Raw genomic sequence first — 21,124 nt, 5'->3', positions numbered from 1 at the left:
CCATTATCCCTCCCTTGTGACAATGATCCACTCGTCAACATGAACAGCGGGCACAATTTCTCACTTTCACCTTCTGTACTACCCAGTCTATGCTATGACATAGAAATGCAGAGGAAAAGTATTGGCCCTCTTCTCACATTCCAGAGTTTGTCGTTTTGTTTTGGGGGTTTTTTGCTTAGTCTCGCCACTTTAATGTTTATTCCATCCATCCATCCATATTCCGATCCGCTTATCCTCACAAGGGTCGCGGGGGTGTGCTGGGGCCTATTCTAGCCGTCTTCGGGCAGTAGGTGGGGGACACTCTGAACCGGTTGCCAGCTAATCCCAGGGCACACAGAGACGAACAACCATCCGCGCACTCAGGAACAATTTAAAGTGCTCAATCAGCCTGCCATGCATGTCTTTGGAATGTGGGAGGAAACCGGAATACCCGGAGAAAACCCACACAGGCCCGGGGAGAACATGCAAACTCCACACAGGGAGGCTGTAGCTGGAATTGAACCCGGTACCTCTGCACTGTGAGGTCAATGCGCTAACAACTGGACCACCAGGCCGCCCACTTTAATGTTCATGATAAGCAAATTAATGTAAAGGCAAATATTACACAAGTACTGTAAATATAAAAAGCAATTTTAAATGGTGACTTTTTTTTATTAAGGAGGGGGAAAACTATTTCAAGCTATTTTCTCCAGACCTGCTCAATCAAGAAATCACTTGAATACTGTAGAACCTGTCTGACAAAACAAAGTTGGTCAAAAGATCTCAAAAAGCTGAAAAAAAAACTGTTCCATGTGTTGATGTAATTTAGGAGGTCTTCGAAGAATTATCCGCACAGATTTAGAACTTCCAAAGTCAAGGTTAGCAGCACCTCATCACCACTATACACAGTTTTTAAGGCGCACTGCTTCCCACTCTTGAGATGTCAGCTGGTGGACAAGAATTTTCATTGGTCTCGCCGAAGGTTGATGAATCCATTTTTATGTCCACTTGTCTTTTCGTGTTGAATGAATGAAATGGATTTCCCAAATAGAACGTGATGGAACCCATCAGTTCACGCAAGTAGTTGATAACATGATGGCATGACGCTTCACATTATCACACCTTCATTTTTACTAAAATGGCAGCAGAACGTCTATCACGAGGTTCAATTGACATTTCCGTTTGTCAGCATCGGTTGTTGGCTTTTAAATCAACAACCGAACAAATTTATGATTTGATGCGCGTGATCTCAATACCATAAAGTTTGTGGTGCTGCACTCTCCTACATTGTCAGCAACTTCTCACGTCAACATTCTTTTCTTGAATGAGTTTCAAAATGAGGGTGACTCATGGCTCATTAACTTTGATCCCTTCCCAGTCGATGCTGTGATTGAAAGTGCAGTGATGAGCGATCTTGAAGAGGTGAAAGATTTCTGAATCGACAACATTGACCAGATGGCAGAAAGGCTCCAGCGTTGATGGATGATGATGTAAGCCATCAGTGCGGCGATGCTATGTGTTCAGTGATGAAATCTTAATATGTCATAACGTATTATGTTTTCATGGCAAAGCAACTTGGGCCATGGTATCAATCAAGTACTGTACTGCACACCAAATGCAGAGCAGTTTAAGGATGGTTTGCAGCTAACCTCATTCTATACCGATACAAGTAAAGATTAAAGAATTTTGTGTTTATGAGAATGAGTGAGGTGATATCAGGGCAGCCAAGTTCTGTACAGTTTGTCTCACAAAATCTGTGACACACTTGCATGCATTCCACGACAGTTTTAATATATGACAGTACCAAGCCAAGATGTATGACCATAGCTCTTTATTTCAAAGAAACACAGAAAATAACAACAACACAATCAAAAAATAGAATGTATTTTGGTTTCCTGTACCATATAAATGCATTACAAATCAAATGTGTTGGTCATGTTTTTTATGTATGGAGCCTGAGGTAAAAAATTGGTCACATTTGAGAATTTTGTAACATGTCTTCACGTCACGTCAACACATCACTTACATTCACTGTTGTTTTAGTTTCCTACTTTTACAATCCTTTAAATTCACTACCATCACAGCTTCTGGATACAAAATACACACAAAATAGGGGTGCACCGATCACAAATGTTCTGGTCATAAACGATCATTAAAAAGCCTAACTTGCTGATCCCAATTGTTTCCAATCGCAAGATTGGTGGACACGATCAGTTTTAATTTAAGCAATCAACCAATCACCCAACCCCCACAATTCAGGAAATCAGTACCGATCCCGGCCGACTGATGTGTGTATCCCTGATATGAAGTATGTAATGTATGAATTACATTAATAAACACACAGTCAACTCTCAATTTTTACTGCAAATAACACGGAGAAACAAACATTATCCACAAGGACTCATAACAACAAATGCATCACATTCAGCAGTGATAATTTTACAGTTTGAGCCCTGCGAGTCCCAGGGAGTCGCTGATCAGAAAAGTATGAGTCCCAATATGCATTTACAAATCAATCCATGCATGTGTACTGGTGTGGTCAAACCAAACACTTTCTCTTTGTTGTTCAGGGACCGCAAAGGGACTCGGCAGGCTATGTTACCTACTGTCGGTCAAAACTGAGCATTTCTGGTGGTGCGTTTCCATACATAGTTAACACAGTCCACTCGAAGTAACCTCGGTGTATATTCACCCCCGCGAACAAACACACGCGAGACACGCGTGTTTCAGTCAGACGTCAGCAAATTGGGAGTCAGTTGGTGACGGACTCAGAATGGCCGTTGGTGCTGACCCGGTTAATGGATATTGCGGTGACGGACGAAAACCCACTTCCACTGGCACTTAGTCCTTTAGTTTTCGAAGTTTCCAATCATTCGTCATTTGCCAGCAAACCGAATGGAATTGTACATGTCCACACAAACATATATACTTTTATGAACACAAAAACACTTGCGTATAGAAACATTATATACACCCATATTTCATTTCAGCTATATTTTGTATATATGCTACTTGCTTGCGCCTTCTCACATTCACTTCTTTCATCCTCAGCTTCCGCTTCAAGAGTATGGCAAGATGGAGGATGGGACAAGATGCTGTTTCTAAACTTTTATCCATTAAATTAATCCATTAAATTTCAGCTGCACCTCTGAAAGATCATAGTGACAATAGTTAATTTATTAGTATTATTTTTTTTAATCTTCAAACCCACATTTAAAAAAAAGTGATTGGAAATGAAATTCAAAATGAACCTTTCTGCCCAAAAAATAGTTGATGTGATAAATGATGTTAGGACAGAAATTAACACTGAGACTTAAGCGATAGAGAAAAAATGGGAGCATTTGAAATATAAGCGACACCAGATTTCTATCTCAAAAAGTAAATTAGTAAACAACAATAGTAAGAAAAAAAGAACTAGAAGTCATCAAAGAAATCAAGAGTATCTGCAAAAACTAAATAAAAATTGTTCACAATCACACCTACGTAGGATTTGGAGTGGCCAATCAACCTGCCATGCATGATTTTCGTATGAGGGAGGAAACCAGAACACCCGGAGAAAACCCATGCAGGCACAGGGAGAACATGTAAACTCCACATAGGAAGGCCGTAGCCGGAATCAAACCCTGCACCTCTCCACTGTGAGGCCGACATGGTAACCAGTTGATCACCGTGCGGCCCAACATCTATTTGCAAAACAGATTGAACTCTGGCGTTGTAGAAATCATGCCAGACAAACAATCTGAATTAGTAAAAGGACAATCAATTGAAAATCATTTATCAATCGTGCTTGACTTGAATTGGAGAGGAGCTGAAAGCCCCAAGCGTTCACGCTTTCGTTTTGTCTTCCTTTCTTTCTTATTTACATTTTTATTTCCTTTTATTTTCTGAGATAATTTTCTGAGGATTGTATGTTACTTTTTCTGTATAACACTGTACCATGCCAATATGTTTTTTACATTTGAAATTGACAAAAAAAAAAGAGGCATGAATGCCACCTCCTCTTCAAGAGGCCATATTCCCTAAGAGACGGCAGGCGCCGTTGCTATTGTGCTAATAGCGGGAATTTCAGTTGCCTTGCTCATGGAGGTTGCTGTAATTGTCGTGGTCCCGGGGGATTGCGGGAGTGTGGAGGAAGACTGCTTGCGTGTCGAGACGCAGCAGTGCAAGTCAGCAGCTGTGTGAGAAATCTGGAAGCCTGAAGGCTGAGGAAAGATCTTCAACAAAGGGAAAGAGCGACAATCTCGTTGAAGCATCTTATGGATGATCATGACAGGCTCGGCTAATCCCCCCAAAACTAGCGGTGTTGTTCAGCAAATGACTGCAAACAAGAGTGTCTGCAGCTATTCAGAAAAAAAAAACTGTGCACTAGCATACCTGGCTGCTCTGGGGGTGGTAAGACACCTGATGTTTAGGAGAATAAGGGGCACATTCAGTTGGCATTGACCTCACTACACGGCGAGCACTTGGGTTGCCGTCATCCACGCCATTGGCATTACACCTCAACCTCTTCAGACACAGCACCTGCAGGCCCACAACAACAGCGTTAATCACTCAACCTCACAGATGGTGCACTCAGAGATGCCTCAAAAATCGCAACAGAACACCTGGTACTGACTGCAACAGCGTGTGCCTTCATACAGAATCCAGTAAAACAGGATGTTGCACTTCCCAAAGATTAGATTATCACTTGTTTAACATCCCACCCTCATTCAGCATCACAGAATAACCTCGCACACTCTCTCAGGCTTTGATAGTACGTGTGCGCCATTATGGATTACAGGGGTGGGCATTGAGAGGAGCCACACAAGGTGGCTTGGGCATTCTAGGCACGTCCCACTGAGAGGCCTCATGGATGATCAGCGGCACGGCACGCTTGAAAGACTCATTGTCCTGACTGTAATAGGAGCAACTTAGGATACACCCGGAAGAGCTGGATGAAGTGGCTGGGCAGAGGCAAGTCTAAGATACCCTCCTAACCTTTTGCCCTCGGATAAGCAGAAGAAAATGGATACTAAAGACTTGAGCTTTTTGACAGAGTTGCCAAATGAGAATCGACATAGGAAGGCCCAAGCCAACAATATGATCTAGTTCACCCCTGTTGCCCAGTTGTTCAATTTCTAATGTCAATTCTTGTTCAAATATTGATTACGTTCAGTACTTTAACCTCAGATGATACATAATCAAGTCATTTGTGTTGTTGAGTAAGGCTTATCTTGTAATTTGACATGCATCTTGATGATAAACACAGTGTATGTAGAAAAAGTGGCTCAGATTTCACGACTTTTATTATTATTTTGTCATTTTATGTGAACTGTTCTGTTGATAGCGGTGCGGGCACCCGCAACGGCTCCTCTCTCTCCTGTGGTTGAGAGGTAAGAAATTTCATCTGGTGCTGTATGTTGCACATAGAGCACATTTGACAATAAAGTTGACTTGACTTGACTTGTCTCAACCCGTGACCTTTTAATATTTACAAAAATGTGTTGTTGTTTGTGTGTGTGGGGGCGGGGGGACGTTTTTCTTGGATAACTCATATTAGAGATTGTGGGACGGCATAGCTCAGGTGGTAGAGTGGTTGCATTTCAATGAGCATCAATTATATGAGGGTTTTCGTTATTCCCGTTAGTGCCTATCCCCCCCGCAAATAGCAAGGGTCCACGGTCGACATGAAAGATTAGCTCAGATAAACTCGTCAGTGTACCTTTCTGAAGCTCTGTTTGAAGTTGTCACAGAGAAAACCATAGAGCAGAGGGTTGGCGCAGGAGTTGGCATATGACAGGATGACTGCAAAGAAGTATATTCCTGCGGTGGCACTGGACTCAGGGATGATGACCACGAGGTTGATGATGTTGATGATGAAGAACGGCAGCCAGCAGAGTACAAACACCACCACGATAACCACCACCATGCGTGTCACCTTACGCTCAGAACGCCGTCGCGAGGTGAAGCCCACTCGCACTCCAGAGGACTTCACCTGCAGGAAAATAAAAACACATGTAGGAATGCTATGAACACGAGCTGATACATACATACACATACAGTACATACACACAGACACACACCTTGATGACTATCAACAGGTAGCAGAGGCAGATGATGAGCAGGGGCACAAGGAAGCCCACCGTGGTGGTGTAGAGAATGAAGGCTGTTGACCACATGTCTTTTGGCTCTGGCCAGATCATGTTGCAAGAGTTGAATGTGTCCTAAAGGGACATTTCAGAACCAGTTACCTGCACATTGGCTTACATGGGCAAGAGAGATATGAGAAAATCATCAGTTAGTCATCTCTTTCGAAGATTTTGAGACACAATTGGATTCAGACATACAGTATGAGATTGAATGTACAGCCCCCACTAGCACCAAAGTTGGGACATTGGGCAAACTGCAAATAAAACTGAATACAATGATTTGCAAATTCTATCCAACCTATTTTCCGGTGAACACACTAGAAAGACAAGTAACTTAATGCTCAAAGAGATCAATTTTATTGGAGTTTTTTGGTGCCAGGTCTGGGCTTCCCTCCTAAATATGCTAAGTGGTCCAGTCCCAGATAAGCGGTCAAGAATGGATGGATGGATGAATAAACAGCTGGACTGAACTGAAAGGAGTTGAGAAAAATCAATGGACAATATATCTGTCTGCCTTATACTGCTCCCAGGTGGTTAAGGAGGGCACACCAGAATGAGCAGTGCATTCGCCATTCACTTGCTGCATTGTGACAAAAATAGTTTCATTCTTTTTAATTATATATCGTTGTCATGACTGTATTTTTTTTACTGAATTGAATTGAATACAACTTTAAAGTTACATGTATATTATGTAGTGTTTTCCCCAAATTAAAATACACATTAAGACTGTTTTTTTGGATGGGGGACAGGGTGGCAGTTTAATGGTATTTCCATTCATTTCCGTTTTAGAAGATTTGAGATTCAAGTGTTCGATCTGGTAATTAAGCACAAAATTAGGACTTATTCTATTTTGTGTGTAGGTTTGACAATAAAAATCCTTGAAAACGTCGAACAAAATATGTCTGAGTGTATGGGGGGATACGGGGCATTTAATAGCTATTTGTTATTTTAAATGATATTTAGGGATCATTTTCACACGCAAAAAACAAACAAACCACATTTGCATTTCGTCTAAGGACAACCAAAGTTACATGAGTGTATTTTCATTTATTGTGTGTGTGTGTGTGTGTGTGTGTGTGTGTGTGTGTGTGTGTGTGTGTGTGTGTGTGTGTGTGTGTGTGTGTGTGTGTGTTTCCCCCTTCCTCTTGCGGGTGGAGGAGCAGAAAATGTCCTCCCATTCATGAATGATCCATAAACCAAAATGTTTATAGGACCAGTGATACGTGCCTGCACATCAGAGAAGACGACGACAGGTAGGACCACCACAAAAGAGACGGCCCACACCGCTGCGCTCACCGCCTTGGCAACGCGCGGGTGCCTCCACTTGGATCCCCTGATGGGGTGCACAACGGCCAGGTAGCGGTCAATGGACATGACGGTGAGGCAGAAAATCGACGTAAACTGGTTCATGGAGTCCGCGGTCATGACGAGCCGACACAGGAAGGATCCGAAGGGCCAGTAGGAGAGCACATTCTGCGTCGTGAGGAAAGGCAGCCCGATGATGTAGAGCTCGTCGGCGATAGCCAAGTTGAGGATGTAGATGTTGGTCACCGTTTTCATGGTGGCATAGCGAAGCACCACGAAGATGGCCAGGCTGTTGCCGGCCAATCCTACCACGAAGACTGTGATGGAGATGACCGCGGTCATCAGGGTGCTGCCCCCCTGGAAGGGAACACTCTGCGCCAAGTCGTCGGAGGAGCCGTTGTTGAGGGCACACGTTGGAGAAGAACAATTGAGCACATCCACTTGTTCCATAATCGAGTTTACAACAGGCTGGGTGACTCGGTTTTGCTGCTGACTTTCACTTGCACTTTTGAATCTCTCCCGAAGTTCTCAAAAGAGTAAAAAAGAAAAGAAAAGAAAAGAACGTCTCTCTGCTAAGAGCGTGAGCGGTTTCTGTTTTCTGTTGCGCGCACAGGTCGGATCCTGGAAAGCCTTCAAAATGCAAACTAGGCAAGCGCCACCGTCGCACTCCACATAAAACGTAGGTGTCGAGTATCCTATTGGAAGCACAAAAAAAAAAAGAGGCTCTGTTTTATGAGGATTATGAGCCGCAACCAACCATGTTTTCGCTTCTTGACAAAAGTGATGACTGACGCCGCTACAGCTGTGCGTCAAGGTCAGATTCAGTCACGCTCGGCTTTTACGCGCGAGAGAATTTGAATTAATGATTTTGACCAGGTGACGTTGCACTCAAGTTCAGTGTGATGTACTTCTTGTTCAGTGGATTAGTCGCAAACATTAAAAACAGCAAGTATAAAGCACCTTAAAAAATAAAATTAATGTAAGAAAACAAACAAGTGCAATCCATTATCTTTTTTAATCCATTCTCACATAAGTTTAGTAATAATGATACATACATGACCCACTAAATTTCACTTTGGAAATCAATCAATTTTACTGATGTGAGTATTTGAAGTATTGGGAGTTTTTAATCATTCACGAGGTAGCCTATTAATTGTTTTTAACTCGTATATTTCCACTTATAATGCCCAAATAATTTTGCCGTTATGTGTCAACAATGAAATTTCATGATTTGCAACATTCAGAATTCTGAAATTTTTCCATATGTAGCATTTTTCTCCAATTTCTTAATATGACCTTTCCATGAAAACTAACAAATGCATCTTAATGTTTTAAGAGTTCCTATCTTTTTGGTTCTTTTACAATAATTCTCATGTCACTCAAGATGTCTGCCATTAATGTCACTGGAGGGAGCCTCATATCAAATGAAGGCAAGTCAAAACGATTTACTGTACGCAGCTCGTAATCACAAAAGAGTCTCAAAGGGCGTCACAGGCTCAAATTTGAAAAAATATTAATGACATCCCCTGATCTAAACCCTCCAAGGGCATTATGTTGTTGCAATACACCAGAGCTAGGTATCTGTCATCTGAAGTGCCAGGATGCAGCAGGTATTTTTGCACTCACAGAAGACTGCAAAATAGATGGTGTTATTTCCGACATGTGTATGAATTTGTGAACATGTCAGAACAACGCCATGTTGTTATTGTTATTACAAATGTACTGAGACAGGAGTGTAATGGGTAAGTGAATAATTAGGTTGATTTATGCACTTGTATCTGCGAAACACATGTAAATTGTGAACCGCACATGGTTGCTATTAAGCTGTTTATGTCTTCACTGTTGCACACTTTTGTATTTACGAGCATGCAAGAATTGTATTTCAGTGGGCCCTCATTAAATATTAAGTCCATATCACTGTGAATGATTTTTCCCTTATGAGCTTAAGAAAAATAATCATCTATTTAGGTCATGTACAAATGTACACAAAATTAGACCTCTGAATTTGACCCATTGCAGCAAACACACACTGGAGCAAGGAGCTGTTGAAGTGCCCAAGAGCAGTTTGGGATGTCGGTGTCTTGCTCAAGTGGCAGAGGAGCTTAACCACTTGACCACAGCTGTCTATATGGTGACACCCAAAATTTTAAATCATCAATAACTTTTACAAAAGAGGGCATGGCTTCCTATGTGCACGGGGTCCACGTGCACGTAGGGAAAAAAAACAAGGTTGTTTTCATGATCTGTAATTATCTGAAAATTACCCATAAACTTATTTTATTAACAGCCTGTGTCCAAATTCACAGGCTAGGTCCTCCGAAGGCCACATTTTCAGCTAGGTGATTTCTGGTGGAACTCAACTGCACGTGGTGTCCAAATTCATTAAGCCTGCCAATCTGCCACAGTTATTGCGCTCCACGGAGGCTACATGAGGACGAGCCTTTGAAGGCGTCGAATGACAGCGCATGCGAATTGACTTTCTAGAATTTGGAAACAAAATGGTGGTCGAGTGGTAAGGGAAGTGACGTCATGCGATAGCCTGTGAATTTGGACACAGCCACAGCGTCTGGCCAACTTGCTCAACAGGCGCCATTTTGCAGCCCAGCCGATGTGATGCACGCAATGCGACACTACACACAAACCACAATACCGTTGCACGTTTCTTTTCTACACCCTAAATAATAAGAATTTCATCATGATGCTGTACATATGGATTGGAAGGCGATTTTGCCACACACACACACACACACACACACACACACACACACACACACACACACACACACACACACACACACACACACACACAGAATCGATAAACAGCTGCAGACAAAACAGATACATCAATTTGCTTATACGCTCCCGTAACCAGCACATGTACTGTAACCTCCATTTGCACTGCTGGGTGGTCTTTTTGTTCCTGGTATTTCTTCTCCGCAGGGAACAACGGAGAGTGGCATGCCGACCACCCGCTAAGTCACGAACTCATCACGCATTCACACACTCACACACACTTTGGGTTTGAGGATCTTTGCATCAGGTGGGTTGGGGAGAAAGCGCCTCCTAATAATGTGCCTGTGTATATAAAATCCCCTGGAGCGAAACTATCGCACGACAGAAGGGTTGACCTTACTGACCTGTCAAGGGACATTATTGTCCCGTGGGCATCCTTTTTATGTTTTTCCAATTTTCCAGCACAAGGACTTGAGGGAAACACCAGATGCTGTGATTGTTTTATGCAAATGGACCCAACATAAATGATGGGAAATTACGTTGATGTTTCTTCAAGATGACCTTTGTCTCAAAACGAAGGTAAAGAAGACGAGAATAACTTCTTGTTTCGGACTCACAGTCACACCAAGGGACAATTAAGAGCAGAGATCACCAACTTTTTTGAAACTAAGAGCTCCTTCTTGGTTACTGATTAATGCGGAGGGCTACCGGCTTGATAAAATGCACTTTTGAAACAAATTTGCTCAACCTACCTGTGTATGTGATGATTAATGATTAATGATATTCATTTCTGAGAAGACACTGATCACATTAGTGATTTCTCACAATAATTATGAAAGAGATAAATATCAATTGGCCACACTTTATTATAAATATCTGCCAGTGTTCACATTTTGAAATGATTGATTCTACAATATTCCTGGAGAGTCACAGTGTCTAATCACTGGTGAGCTATTTTTTGGAATAGGGCTCCCTGGTGTCCATGGGCACCATGTTGGTGACCCCTGAATTAGAGTGGCCTTCGGTGTAGAAGACGAGTGTTCGAATCCAGGGTCCGGGTTTCTCTGTGTGAAGTTTGCGTGTTCTCCCCGTGCCTGCGTGGGTATTCTTCGGGTATTCAGGTTTCCTCCCACATTCCAAAAACATGCATGGTTGGTTGATCGAACACTTTAATTTGTGCAAAAGTGTAATTGTGAGTGTGAATGGTTGTTTGTCTAAGTGTGTCCGAAGACTGCTGGGATAGGTTCCAGCACGCTCGGGACCCTCGTGGGGATAAGCATATCAGATAATGGATGGATGGATGGATGGAAAACTCCACCCACATCATGAAATCCAACGATGGTTCCTTTTCATTAATACGTTTGTTGCTGAAGGTACTGAAAATACGGTTGTTGTTTTTAAAATTGTTGTTCATTTGCTGTCTAGTTAGTTTCTACTACCATGAGACACATCACACACACCCACATACGTACACACACACGCACACGTACACGCACACGCACACGCACACGCACACACACTCACACTCACGCAATAATGTGTCTGCATTTTTGGGATCATGGTATGAATTAGGACTTTTGTCAAACTTATTTATTCATAGTTTCCTTTTATGGGCCAATATGACTCTGAAAAAATCAGTTTCGCTGTTTTATATTAGTTGTGTACTTTTTATCCTTTTTTGTTAATGCATTTTCATGTAATATTTTTCTCTCGTAAATGCTGTGTGTAGTTCATCAGTGGGAAACCAATATATTTAGAGGGAGCTATAAGAGGGAGCACATAACTCCTACTCTGGCATCCCTTCCCTGGCTCCCCATTCATTTTAGAGTTATTTTCAAGATCCTCTTATTTGTTTTCAAATCTCTGAATAATCTCGCGCCACCTTACCTCTCTGAGCTCATCCGCCCCTACACACCTGCCCGGCGCCTCAGGTCTGTGGACCAGACTTTATTAGAAGTACCAAGAACTAAACTGAGGCTCAGAGGGGATCGAGCCTTTTCTGTTGCTGGTCCCTCTCTCTGGAATGACCTCCCACTGAACATTCGGCAAGCCTCCTCGCTGCCCATCTTCAAAACCCTCCTCAAAACTCACTTGTATTCTTTGGCATTCGACTCAGCATGACTTAGATTTGTTCTTGGTTTTACTGTTTGGTGCTTTCTACTGCCTTTATTACCGATTTGTCTTACTCTTTATTGTGCATGTTAAATTGCTCCATGTACAGCACTTTGTATGCAGCGATGGCTGTTTGAAAGTGCTCTATAAATACTGTTGACTTGACTTGACTTGACTAGTCTAATTCCATCAACTATAATGTGGTTTTTGAGTGACAGTGCATTCAAGTCCCTTGAGAAAAAACGTATTAGTTAATGCTATGATTTAAAAAAATTTTTTTAAACATTCATGACAAATGCAGCAGTTATTTTGCGTTATCCCCTCCGTGAGTCGTCACCTTACCGTGGTGGAGGGGTTTGTGTGTCCCAATGATCCTAGGAGCTAAGTTGTCTGGGGCTTTATGCCCCTGGCAGGGTCACCCATGGCAAACAGGTTCTAGGTGAGGGGCCAGACAAAGCACGGCTCAAAGACCCCTTATGATGACAAAAATATATGGACCAAGGTTTCCCTTGCCCGGACGCGGGTCACCGGGGCCCCCCTCTGGAGCCAGGCCTGGAGGTGGGGCTCGTTGGCAAGCGCCTGGTGGCCGGGCCTACACCCATGGGGCCCGGCCGGGCACAGCCCGAAGAGGCAACGTGGGTCCCCCTTCCCATGGGCTCACCACCCATGAGAGGGGCCAAAGGGGTCGGGTGCAATGTGAGCTGGGCGGCAGCCAAAGGCGGGGACCCTGGCGGTCCGATCCTCGGCTGCAGAAGCTAGCTCTTGGGACATGGAATGTCACCTCTCTGGCAGGGAAGGAGCCCGAGCTGGTGTGTGAGGCAGAGAATTTCCGACTGGATATAGTCGGACTTGCCTCCACACACAGCCTGGGTTCTGGTACCAGTTCTCTCGAGAGGGGTTGGACTCTCTTCCACTCTGGAGTTGCTCAAGGTGAGAGGCGCAGAGCAGGTGTGGGCATACTCATTGCCCCCCGGCTCAGTGCCTGTACATTGGGGTTCACACCGGTAGACGAGAGGGTTGCCTCCCTCCGCCTTCGGGTGGGCGGACGGGTCCTGACTGTTGTTTGTGCATATGCACCAAACAGCAGCTCAGCATACCCACCCTTTTTGGAGTCCTTGGAGGGTGTGCTGGAGAGTACTCCTGCTGGGGACTCCCTTGTTCTGCTGGGGGACTTCAATGCTCACGTGGGCAATGACAGTGAGACCTGGAGGGGCGTGATTGGGAGGAACGGCCCCCCCGATCAGAACTCGAGTGGTGTTTTGTTATTGGACTTCTGTGCTCGCCACGGATTGTCCATAACGAACACCTTGTTCAAGCATAAGGGTGTCCATATGTGCACTTGGCACCAGGACACCCTAGGCCGCAGTTCGATGATCGACTTTGTAGTTGTATCATCGGATTTGCGGCCGCATGTTCTGGACACTCGGGTGAAGAGAGGGGCGGAGCTGTCAACTGATCACCACCTGGTGGTGAGTAGGCTCCGATGGTGGGGGAAGATGCCGGTCCGTCCTGGCAGACCCAAACGTATTGTGAGGGTTTGTTGGGAGCGTCTGGCGGAATCCCCTGTCAGAAGGAGTTTCAACTCCCACCTCCGACAGAGCTTTTCCCATGTTCCGGGGGAGGCGGGGGACATTGAGCCCGAGTGGACCATGTTCCGCGCCTCTATTGTTGAGGCGGCCAATCTGAGTTGTGGCCGTAAGGTGGTTGGTGCCTGTCGTGGCGGCAACCCCCGTACTCGCTGGTGGACACCAGCAGTAAGGGATGCCGTCAAGCTGAAGAAGGAGTCCTATCGAGCCTTTATGACCTGTGGGACCCCAGAGGCAGCTGACGGGTATCGACTGGCCAAGCGGAAGGCAGCTTCGGTGGTCGCCGAGGCAAAAACCCGAGCGTGGGAAGAGTTCGGTGAGGCCATGGACGCCGACTTCCGGACGGCTTCGAGGAAATTCTGGTCCACCATCCGACGTCTCAGGAGGGGGAAGCAGTGCACCACTAACACTGTGTACAGTGGGGATGGGGCGCTGCTGACTTCGACTCGGGACGTTGTGAATCGGTGGGCAGAGTACTTCGAAGACCTCCTCAACTCCACCAACACGCCTTCCTTGGAGGAAGCAGAGCCTGGGGACTCTGAGGTGGGCTCTCCTATCTCTGTGGTTGAAGTCACCGATGTGGTCAAAAAGCTCCTCGGTGGCAGGGCCCTGGGGGTGGATGAGATCCGCCCGGAGTTCCTCAAGGCTCTGGATGTTGTGGGGCTGTCCTGGTTGACACGCCTCTGCAACATCGCGTGGTCAACAGGGAGAGTGCCTCTGGATTGGCAGACCGGGGTGGTAGTCCCTCTTTTTAAAAAGGGGGACCGGAGGGTGTGTTCCAACTACAGAGGGATCACACTCCTCAGCCTCCCTGGTAAGGTCTATTCAGGGGTGCTGGAGAGGAGGGTCCGTCAGGAAGTCGAGCCTCAGATTGAGGAGGAGCAGTGTGGTTTTCGTCCCGGCCGTGGAACAGTGGACCAGCTCTACACCCTTAGCAGGGTCCTCGAGGGTATGTGGGAATTCGCCCAACCAGTCTACATGTGTTTTGTGGACTTGGAGAAGGCGTTTGACCGTGTCCCTCGGGGAGTTCTGTGGGGGGTGCTTCGTGGGTATGGGGTACCGAACCCCCTGATACGGGCTGTTCGGTCACTATACCACCGATGTCAGAGTTTGGTTCGCATTGCCGGCAGTAAGTCGGAATCGTTTCCAGTGGGGGTAGGACTCCGCCAAGGCTGCCCTTTGTCGCCGATTCTGTTCATAACCTTTATGGACAGAATTTCTAGGCGCAGCCGAAGCGTTGAGGGGATCCGTTTTGGGGGCCTCAGTATTGCATCCCTGCTTTTTGCAGATGATGTGGTGCTGTTGGCTCCTTCAAACGGGTCTCTCCAACTCTCACTGGAGCGTTTCGCAGCCGAGTGTGAAGCGGTTGGGATGAAGATCAGCACCTCCAAATCTGAAACCATGGTCCTCAGTCGGAAAAGGGTGGAGTGTCCCCTCCGGGTCGGGGAGGAGATCTTGCCCCAAGTGGAGGAGTTCAAGTATCTTGGGGTCTTGTTCACGAGTGGGGGCAGGAGGGAGCGGGAGATCGACAGGCGGATCGGTGCAGCGTCTGCTGTGATGCGGACGTTGTATCGGTCTGTCGTGGTGAAGAAGGAGCTGAGCCAAAGGGCGAAGCTCTCAATTTACCGGTCGATCTACGTTCCAACCCTCATCTATGGTCACGAGCTATGGGTCGTGACCGAAAGAACGAGATCCCGGTTACAAGCGGCCGAAATGAGTTTTCTCCGCAGGGTGTCCGGGCTCTCCCTTAGAGATAAGGTGAGAAGCTCGGTCATCCGGGAGGGGCTCAGAGTCGAGCCGCTTCTCCTCCACATCGAGAGGAGCCAGATGAGGTGGCTTGGGCATCTGATTCGGTTGCCCCCTGAGCGCCTCCCTGGTGAGGTGTTCCGGGCATGTCCCACCGGGAGGAGACCCCGAGGAAGACCCAGGACACGCTGGAGAGACTATGTCACCCAGCTGGCCTGGGAACGTCTCGGGATCCCCCGGGGAGAGCTGGAAGAAGTAGCTAGGGAGAGGGAAGTCTGGGCTTCCCTGCTAAAGCTGTTGCCCCCGCGACCCGGCCCCGGATAAGCGGTAGATGATGGATGGATGGATGGATTTTGCGTTATACCGCAGCTCCTTTTCCCTCCTATTCGTGCATCTACAGAGCCTGCTTCAGTGGAGCCCTCCTCCTTCCTGTAGCCCTACAATAACACATCTAGTAGCCTCAGTAAGTGCTGTTTTCCTGCCTAGACCCATGGACCCTCCCCATAACCAAACAGAAGCTTAGCTCATTTTACCTTCACTCAACCCAGACTGGACCCGTCCTGGCCAGACAAATACTAAATAATATGTTTCAGGAGTAAGGCCAAACTGGTTAATCAGTACAGCTCCACTCATCCTTCAGATAAGAATAAAATGTACGTGTCATATTATACCGGGATATTTTGGAGAGGCAGCTCATTTTATTCGGAACCTTTTTTATATTCTCTGTAAACATGTCTTTGGGGTATTCAAACAGCCTCAGTCGATGACTGAGAATGCCACGAGCACCAAAAACGCTTCAGACCTGCAATTCAAGTTCATACTACAAATCACATCGGTTGTGGTGTGAAATTTGAATGCAGACCCTGTTTTTGCAATAATCACGCTGTCTTCTCAGCATCTTGAGAGACGGCATCCATGAAGGAGGATAAATTATCCTGGCAAAGGAGAAGCACTCAAACTGATTTTGACAAATTTGTAAACAGCACATGAGAGAAATTGTCCAGGTTTGCTGATGGAAAAAGTCTTAATTAGATCTCTGCGTTCAGCTCATGAACATGGGAGCAAAAACCAAACATTGTTGAGTCCCAATGTGCACAACGTCATCCAAAATCAACTCTTCATTTAATGATGCCACGGATTTCCCGGCGATGTGGAAATCACACATGATTGCGTTTAATTGCTCTGTTTAAGAACATGGACACCGTAGTGCATGGAAACATTACATTTAAAGGAGAATAAGACTTAAGACTGGGAACTAAACACTAACTTAACATTTGGATTACTTAGGCAGGCATCTGATTCAAAACTCGGTAGATGTCTGCCTGTCTCACTTTCTTTTACACTATGTTCATGTTGCGCTGATTTCCTGTCTACCTTTTCTTTTGAAAACCCAGTTCCTGTAAACTTCTTCTTGTGCATGAGCTTGACTTACCTTGTTGCAACCTCATCGTTTTCACCTGTTCCCTGCACTATCCACCTTATTCCTACACCGCATGAGCCTATGTGTGAATGGGTGCGCAATTTCCAGTAATGAGAAACCGGCGTTTTGGTTACGCGGAAACTGTTAGTGCGAGTCCACTTTTTAGGACAGTTCCAGACTTTAACAATGTGGGAATGCCAGTTGTTGCCACTTCCTGCTTATGCAACGCAGCATCAGGATGATGTAAACAAACAAACAAAAAAAAAAGAGGCACGCGACACTGTACAGTCACATTTTTAAATGCGCTCCGAACTCGCTCGCTTGATACGTGAGGTAAAACCGCTTTCCTGTCCATAACATCCGAAATATTGTGGCCCTAATAATTTCAGACGTTGACTAAATACTAAAGTGTTGTGTCTCCCACACACATAAAAACAATATCTAATGTTCTCGTGGCACTCAATGTCACCCAGCAAAATTGTTTTTTCTTTTGCAATGCAAGCAGCAAGTCCATCAGCACAAAGTTTTGCGTTTTGCAGCGCCGTGCCTTTTCTCCGCAAAATGAAAGGGGGCACAGGTATAACGGTGAGGTGATTGTCCTTTCAAACGAAGACTACCAAGCTATTTTTTCTGTGATCCTCATCCCCAGGAAGGCGCTGGAAACTAGCTTTTATCAAAACATTCTCTCGTTCTTGTCCAGTGAGCCAGTTCAAAACATTGCTTATAGGCCCCAGCACGCCGACCCTCGTGAGGAAAAGTGGATTCGAAAATGGATGGATGGATGATAATGTCTCATCATTAAGTGATGTTAATTTTAAAACGTAAATTTGAGCGGGTTTTGCTGGACTGACCTGGAACGAATGGCATTTAAAATTAATTTCAAATTAGAAATTCAACATATGCATTAAAAAAATTCACTCAAGAGTTTGATTTTTCAGATTTTTAATTTTTTTTTATCATCGTGTAAAATATTGCATGTGCTCTGGCTGAATACGTTTGGGAAACACTGCAGTGGATACTCGGCGGTGGTTTGTAGAACTGCATAATGCAGAAAGAGGAGGAGGAGAAGGAGGAGGAGAGAGGAAGTTCCAAAACTTTTTTCTTTTTTCGTCAGGGAAAGATTCCTGGAGACGCTCCGTTAGTTTTTCAGAGGAACGGGGAAAGCCGAGGAAAACTTTGGAGTTTACCTCGTCCAAAAGTGGATCCTTCTTCAATCGCGGCTCTCCTCACATGAAACCCGAGGCCAAAAAAAAAGTGTGTTTGCTTTGGTCCTTTCCAGCCTGCGAGGACTTCCACCATCAGATGCGATGAGATGTGAGTGAGCTATGCCTTGTGGAAATGGAGCGACTGTAACCAAGCGAAAACATGGCGTCTGCGGCAGCAGCTTCTACTTCCTATCCAGCCTGCTGGTGGCTTTGTGCTGCTTGGAGCCGTGGAGCCTCGGCTCGCAGACGGCCGCCGGCAGGAGCTGCACGCCCTGTCCCGTTAACTGCAGCTGCACGCCGGCAGGGCCCCAGCAGGGCTGCGTGGTCAACTGCTCCAACGTCGGCCTGGAGAGGGCCCCCGGAGCGGCAGATATCCCTCTGCTTACCACTGTGCTGTGAGTCCAATTAACCACATTACATACAGCGTGCTGTTTGTTTCGATATGGGAATTCGCTCAGCAACACTATTGCTAACATGGCAAGCAAAAGGCAACTTTCCCAGGAGGGGGGCGCGATGATGTTGTTTACTCGAGCCACATCCAACGCGTTTGCATCATCCACGACGTTGAGTTGATTTCTTTCCTCTTCTCATCATCACCATCATCAGAATCATACTCTAATTATTCACATCTTATTCTTAGGATCATTGTTGGCAAGTTCACTCCTCTTGCTATTTTTGCTCAAAATTTGGGGTATCACGAAAATAGCGTTGCTGCCATTAGTACAAACCAATCATAAACATTAATTAATTTTGCTATCCATGTGTGATTTATTTGGAAGTGATTTACTCGTTAAAAAAAAATTGGTTTCCTGTTTCCCAAAATAGCGGTCTAACGTGCTGCGTGAGATAATCAAGTGCGCTGTAGCAGTTTCGTGTTATTCGGCAGTTTTTTTTCCACAACCAATAAGATATCTTTGTTGAACAAACTTTGCCACTGACATACAGACAGGCAGAAGAATAAAATGCAGTTACATTATATGGAAGAAGATTGGATTTAACCTGCGTTGTTACCATCCAAACAACAAAATAAAAATCGGTTTGTGTTCGATTAAGCGGGGGAAGATTTTCTATTTAGATTTGGAGTAAACTGAGACAAGATAATCCTTATATCATAATGTTTACAGATTGTAGCATTTTTGTTTAGAGTTGTGCCGTGAGATTTTTCTAATGTAAAATATTTGAGCTCAATAAATGTTGTGAAGCATGCACGCACAATATGTATATTGGACTGACAGTGTCGTTGAAGTTCCAGTGTTTCATCAGACTGGAAATTTGTAGCATGAAACTTCATGGAATTAGAATGCCCAATCAAGTAGTGTGTATGCGTGTGTGTGGGGGGGGGGGGGGGGTGGGAGAGAGAGAGAGAGAGAGAGAGAGAGCGAGCAAGAGTCTGAGCCCTCTATTAGAGGTCATGATGCCAAAGTCTGTATTTTCTTAGTGTACGTGAATGTGTCGTCTTGTGGGACTTCAGAGTGAAGCCAGTCACCAGAAAAGTGGAACTGGACTTTGTGGTGTGGATCAGCATGCTGCTCTCTTGTGCTGCTGCATCAAGAACATTCTGTTCTGAGCAGATGCAAGCCACATGTTGTCAATTATTTATTTCCCTTCAAACCACCTACTCTCATTTAATTTGTACTTGTAGCATATAGAAACTTCATTCAACAGGCACCAGAATAACCCAGATGTCAAAAGTGATTGACTGTGAAGTCCTCTGAACGTTGATCACCTTCTTCCACCTTGCATTCAGACAGCATCAAGTGAAATGATTAAAGTTTATTTTTTTCATGTGTATGTGTAGAACATGGTTATCCAATGCAAAACTTAAGACATGAAAATATTGAAACTTTTGGCAATGCATGATTTGTCTTAGTTAATCTACTGCATAGTTACAAAGAAAAATGAAAGACTTGAATTTTTAAAGGAGATGAAATTGTTGTGCTCACGATAATGACGATGCCACTTGGAGTGAGTTTATTTATAGCTTGTTTTCAGTTACATACTGTGATGAAAAAAAACACACTGTTCAACAGCAAGTTTTAATCATAGATGGATGGCTTTATGCATTTTTAACACCAATTTAAAAAAATGTCTTTACTTTTTTATTTCTAGGACATCACATTTTTGTTTTTAAAGGAGAAGTCAAGTCAAAAATATTCTTGACAATATCGCACTCACACTCATGCCCGGGAATTATTTAGAGTGTTCCATTAACTTGCCAGGCATGTTTTTGGAATGTAGGAGTAAACCAGAGTACCCGGAGAAAACCCACGCAGGAACAGGGAGGATATGCAAACTCAGGAAGGCCGAAGCCGAAATCGAACCCTGCACCTCTGCACTGTGAGGCGGACGTGCTAACCAGTGGAACACTGGGCCGCCCGCATAATCGTGCTAATTCCAAAACTCTCCTCATCGCTGTGAGAACACCGTTTATATTTGTCTATGACTTAACAATGCTGTGCAGATTCAAATTATGTATTGTATTGGTCGACGATGGTGTAGTGCAGGGGTGCCCAAACTTTTCTAATCGAAGATCTACTTTTCGATCAACTAACCTCCCGGGATCTACCCTTACCGGCACACGCGCGCGCACATGCGCGCGCGCACACACACACACACACACACGCACGCCATGATGAGAAACAGCCTGAAACTGAGGCATGCGACGCACTTTTGCAGCCTGTTAACTATCGTAGCTCACACGTACCGTTTTAAAGTGCTTCCCTGGGCCCTCCTAGATTCCTATTCTTTGCCCGTGCCCTCGGTGAATTGTACACGAAGCAAACTCTGAATGAGAATAATGACGATAAAAAGATGGAGTGCAACAGCTCTGATCACAAGCTGCAATTGCAGACTGCTGAGCGCTAACAACTTCCGGTGACGTAATCACAAGCCACTGTAAATTCAAGATTT

The 21,124-nt window shown here is 45.0% G+C and overlaps 2 protein-coding genes across 3 annotated transcripts in view; one reads left to right on the top strand and one right to left on the bottom strand.

The window, feature by feature from the left end:
* Positions 1-1,791: 1,791 nt before the first annotated feature.
* On the bottom strand, positions 1,792-8,050 carry sstr5 (somatostatin receptor 5). The gene is made up of 5 exons (XM_086120615.1): positions 7,335-8,050; positions 6,042-6,182; positions 5,681-5,953; positions 4,354-4,500; positions 1,792-4,193 (listed from the first exon to the last, which is right to left on the bottom strand). Exons 1-5 carry the CDS (start codon positions 7,860-7,862, stop codon positions 3,999-4,001), a joined length of 1,284 nt encoding a protein of 427 aa, XP_085976741.1. The 5' UTR covers positions 7,863-8,050; the 3' UTR covers positions 1,792-3,998.
* Positions 8,051-18,178: 10,128 nt separating this feature from the next.
* pkd1a (polycystic kidney disease 1a) overlaps positions 18,179-21,124 on the top strand; it is a 72,599-nt gene continuing 69,653 nt past the window's right edge. For both annotated transcript variants that reach the window (XM_086121103.1, XM_086121102.1), the window contains exon 1: positions 18,179-18,609. In XM_086121103.1, coding sequence (XP_085977229.1) covers positions 18,335-18,609 — 275 coding nt within the window. In that variant the 5' untranslated portion in view covers positions 18,179-18,334. The remainder of the gene's footprint in view (positions 18,610-21,124) is intronic.

This window comes from Hippocampus guttulatus, chromosome 9 (assembly GCF_054856545.1).
Source record: "Hippocampus guttulatus isolate MCC_2025c chromosome 9, RoL_Hgut_1.0, whole genome shotgun sequence".
Taxonomy (NCBI): domain Eukaryota; kingdom Metazoa; phylum Chordata; class Actinopteri; order Syngnathiformes; family Syngnathidae; genus Hippocampus; species Hippocampus guttulatus.
This window is presented reverse-complemented; position numbering and strand designations above follow the sequence as displayed.

Coding starts and splice junctions, on each gene's coding strand:
- sstr5 (XM_086120615.1), bottom strand. CDS start 7,862: ATGGAACAAGTGGATGTGCTCAATTGTTCTTCTCCAACGTGTGCCCTC. Junction 6,183..7,334: donor TCGTCTTCTCTGATGTGCAG/GCACGTATCACT, acceptor ATGTCCCTTTAG/GACACATTCAACTCTTGCAA. Junction 4,501..5,680: donor TCAAACAGAGCTTCAGAAAG/GTACACTGACGA, acceptor GTGGGCCTGCAG/GTGCTGTGTCTGAAGAGGTT.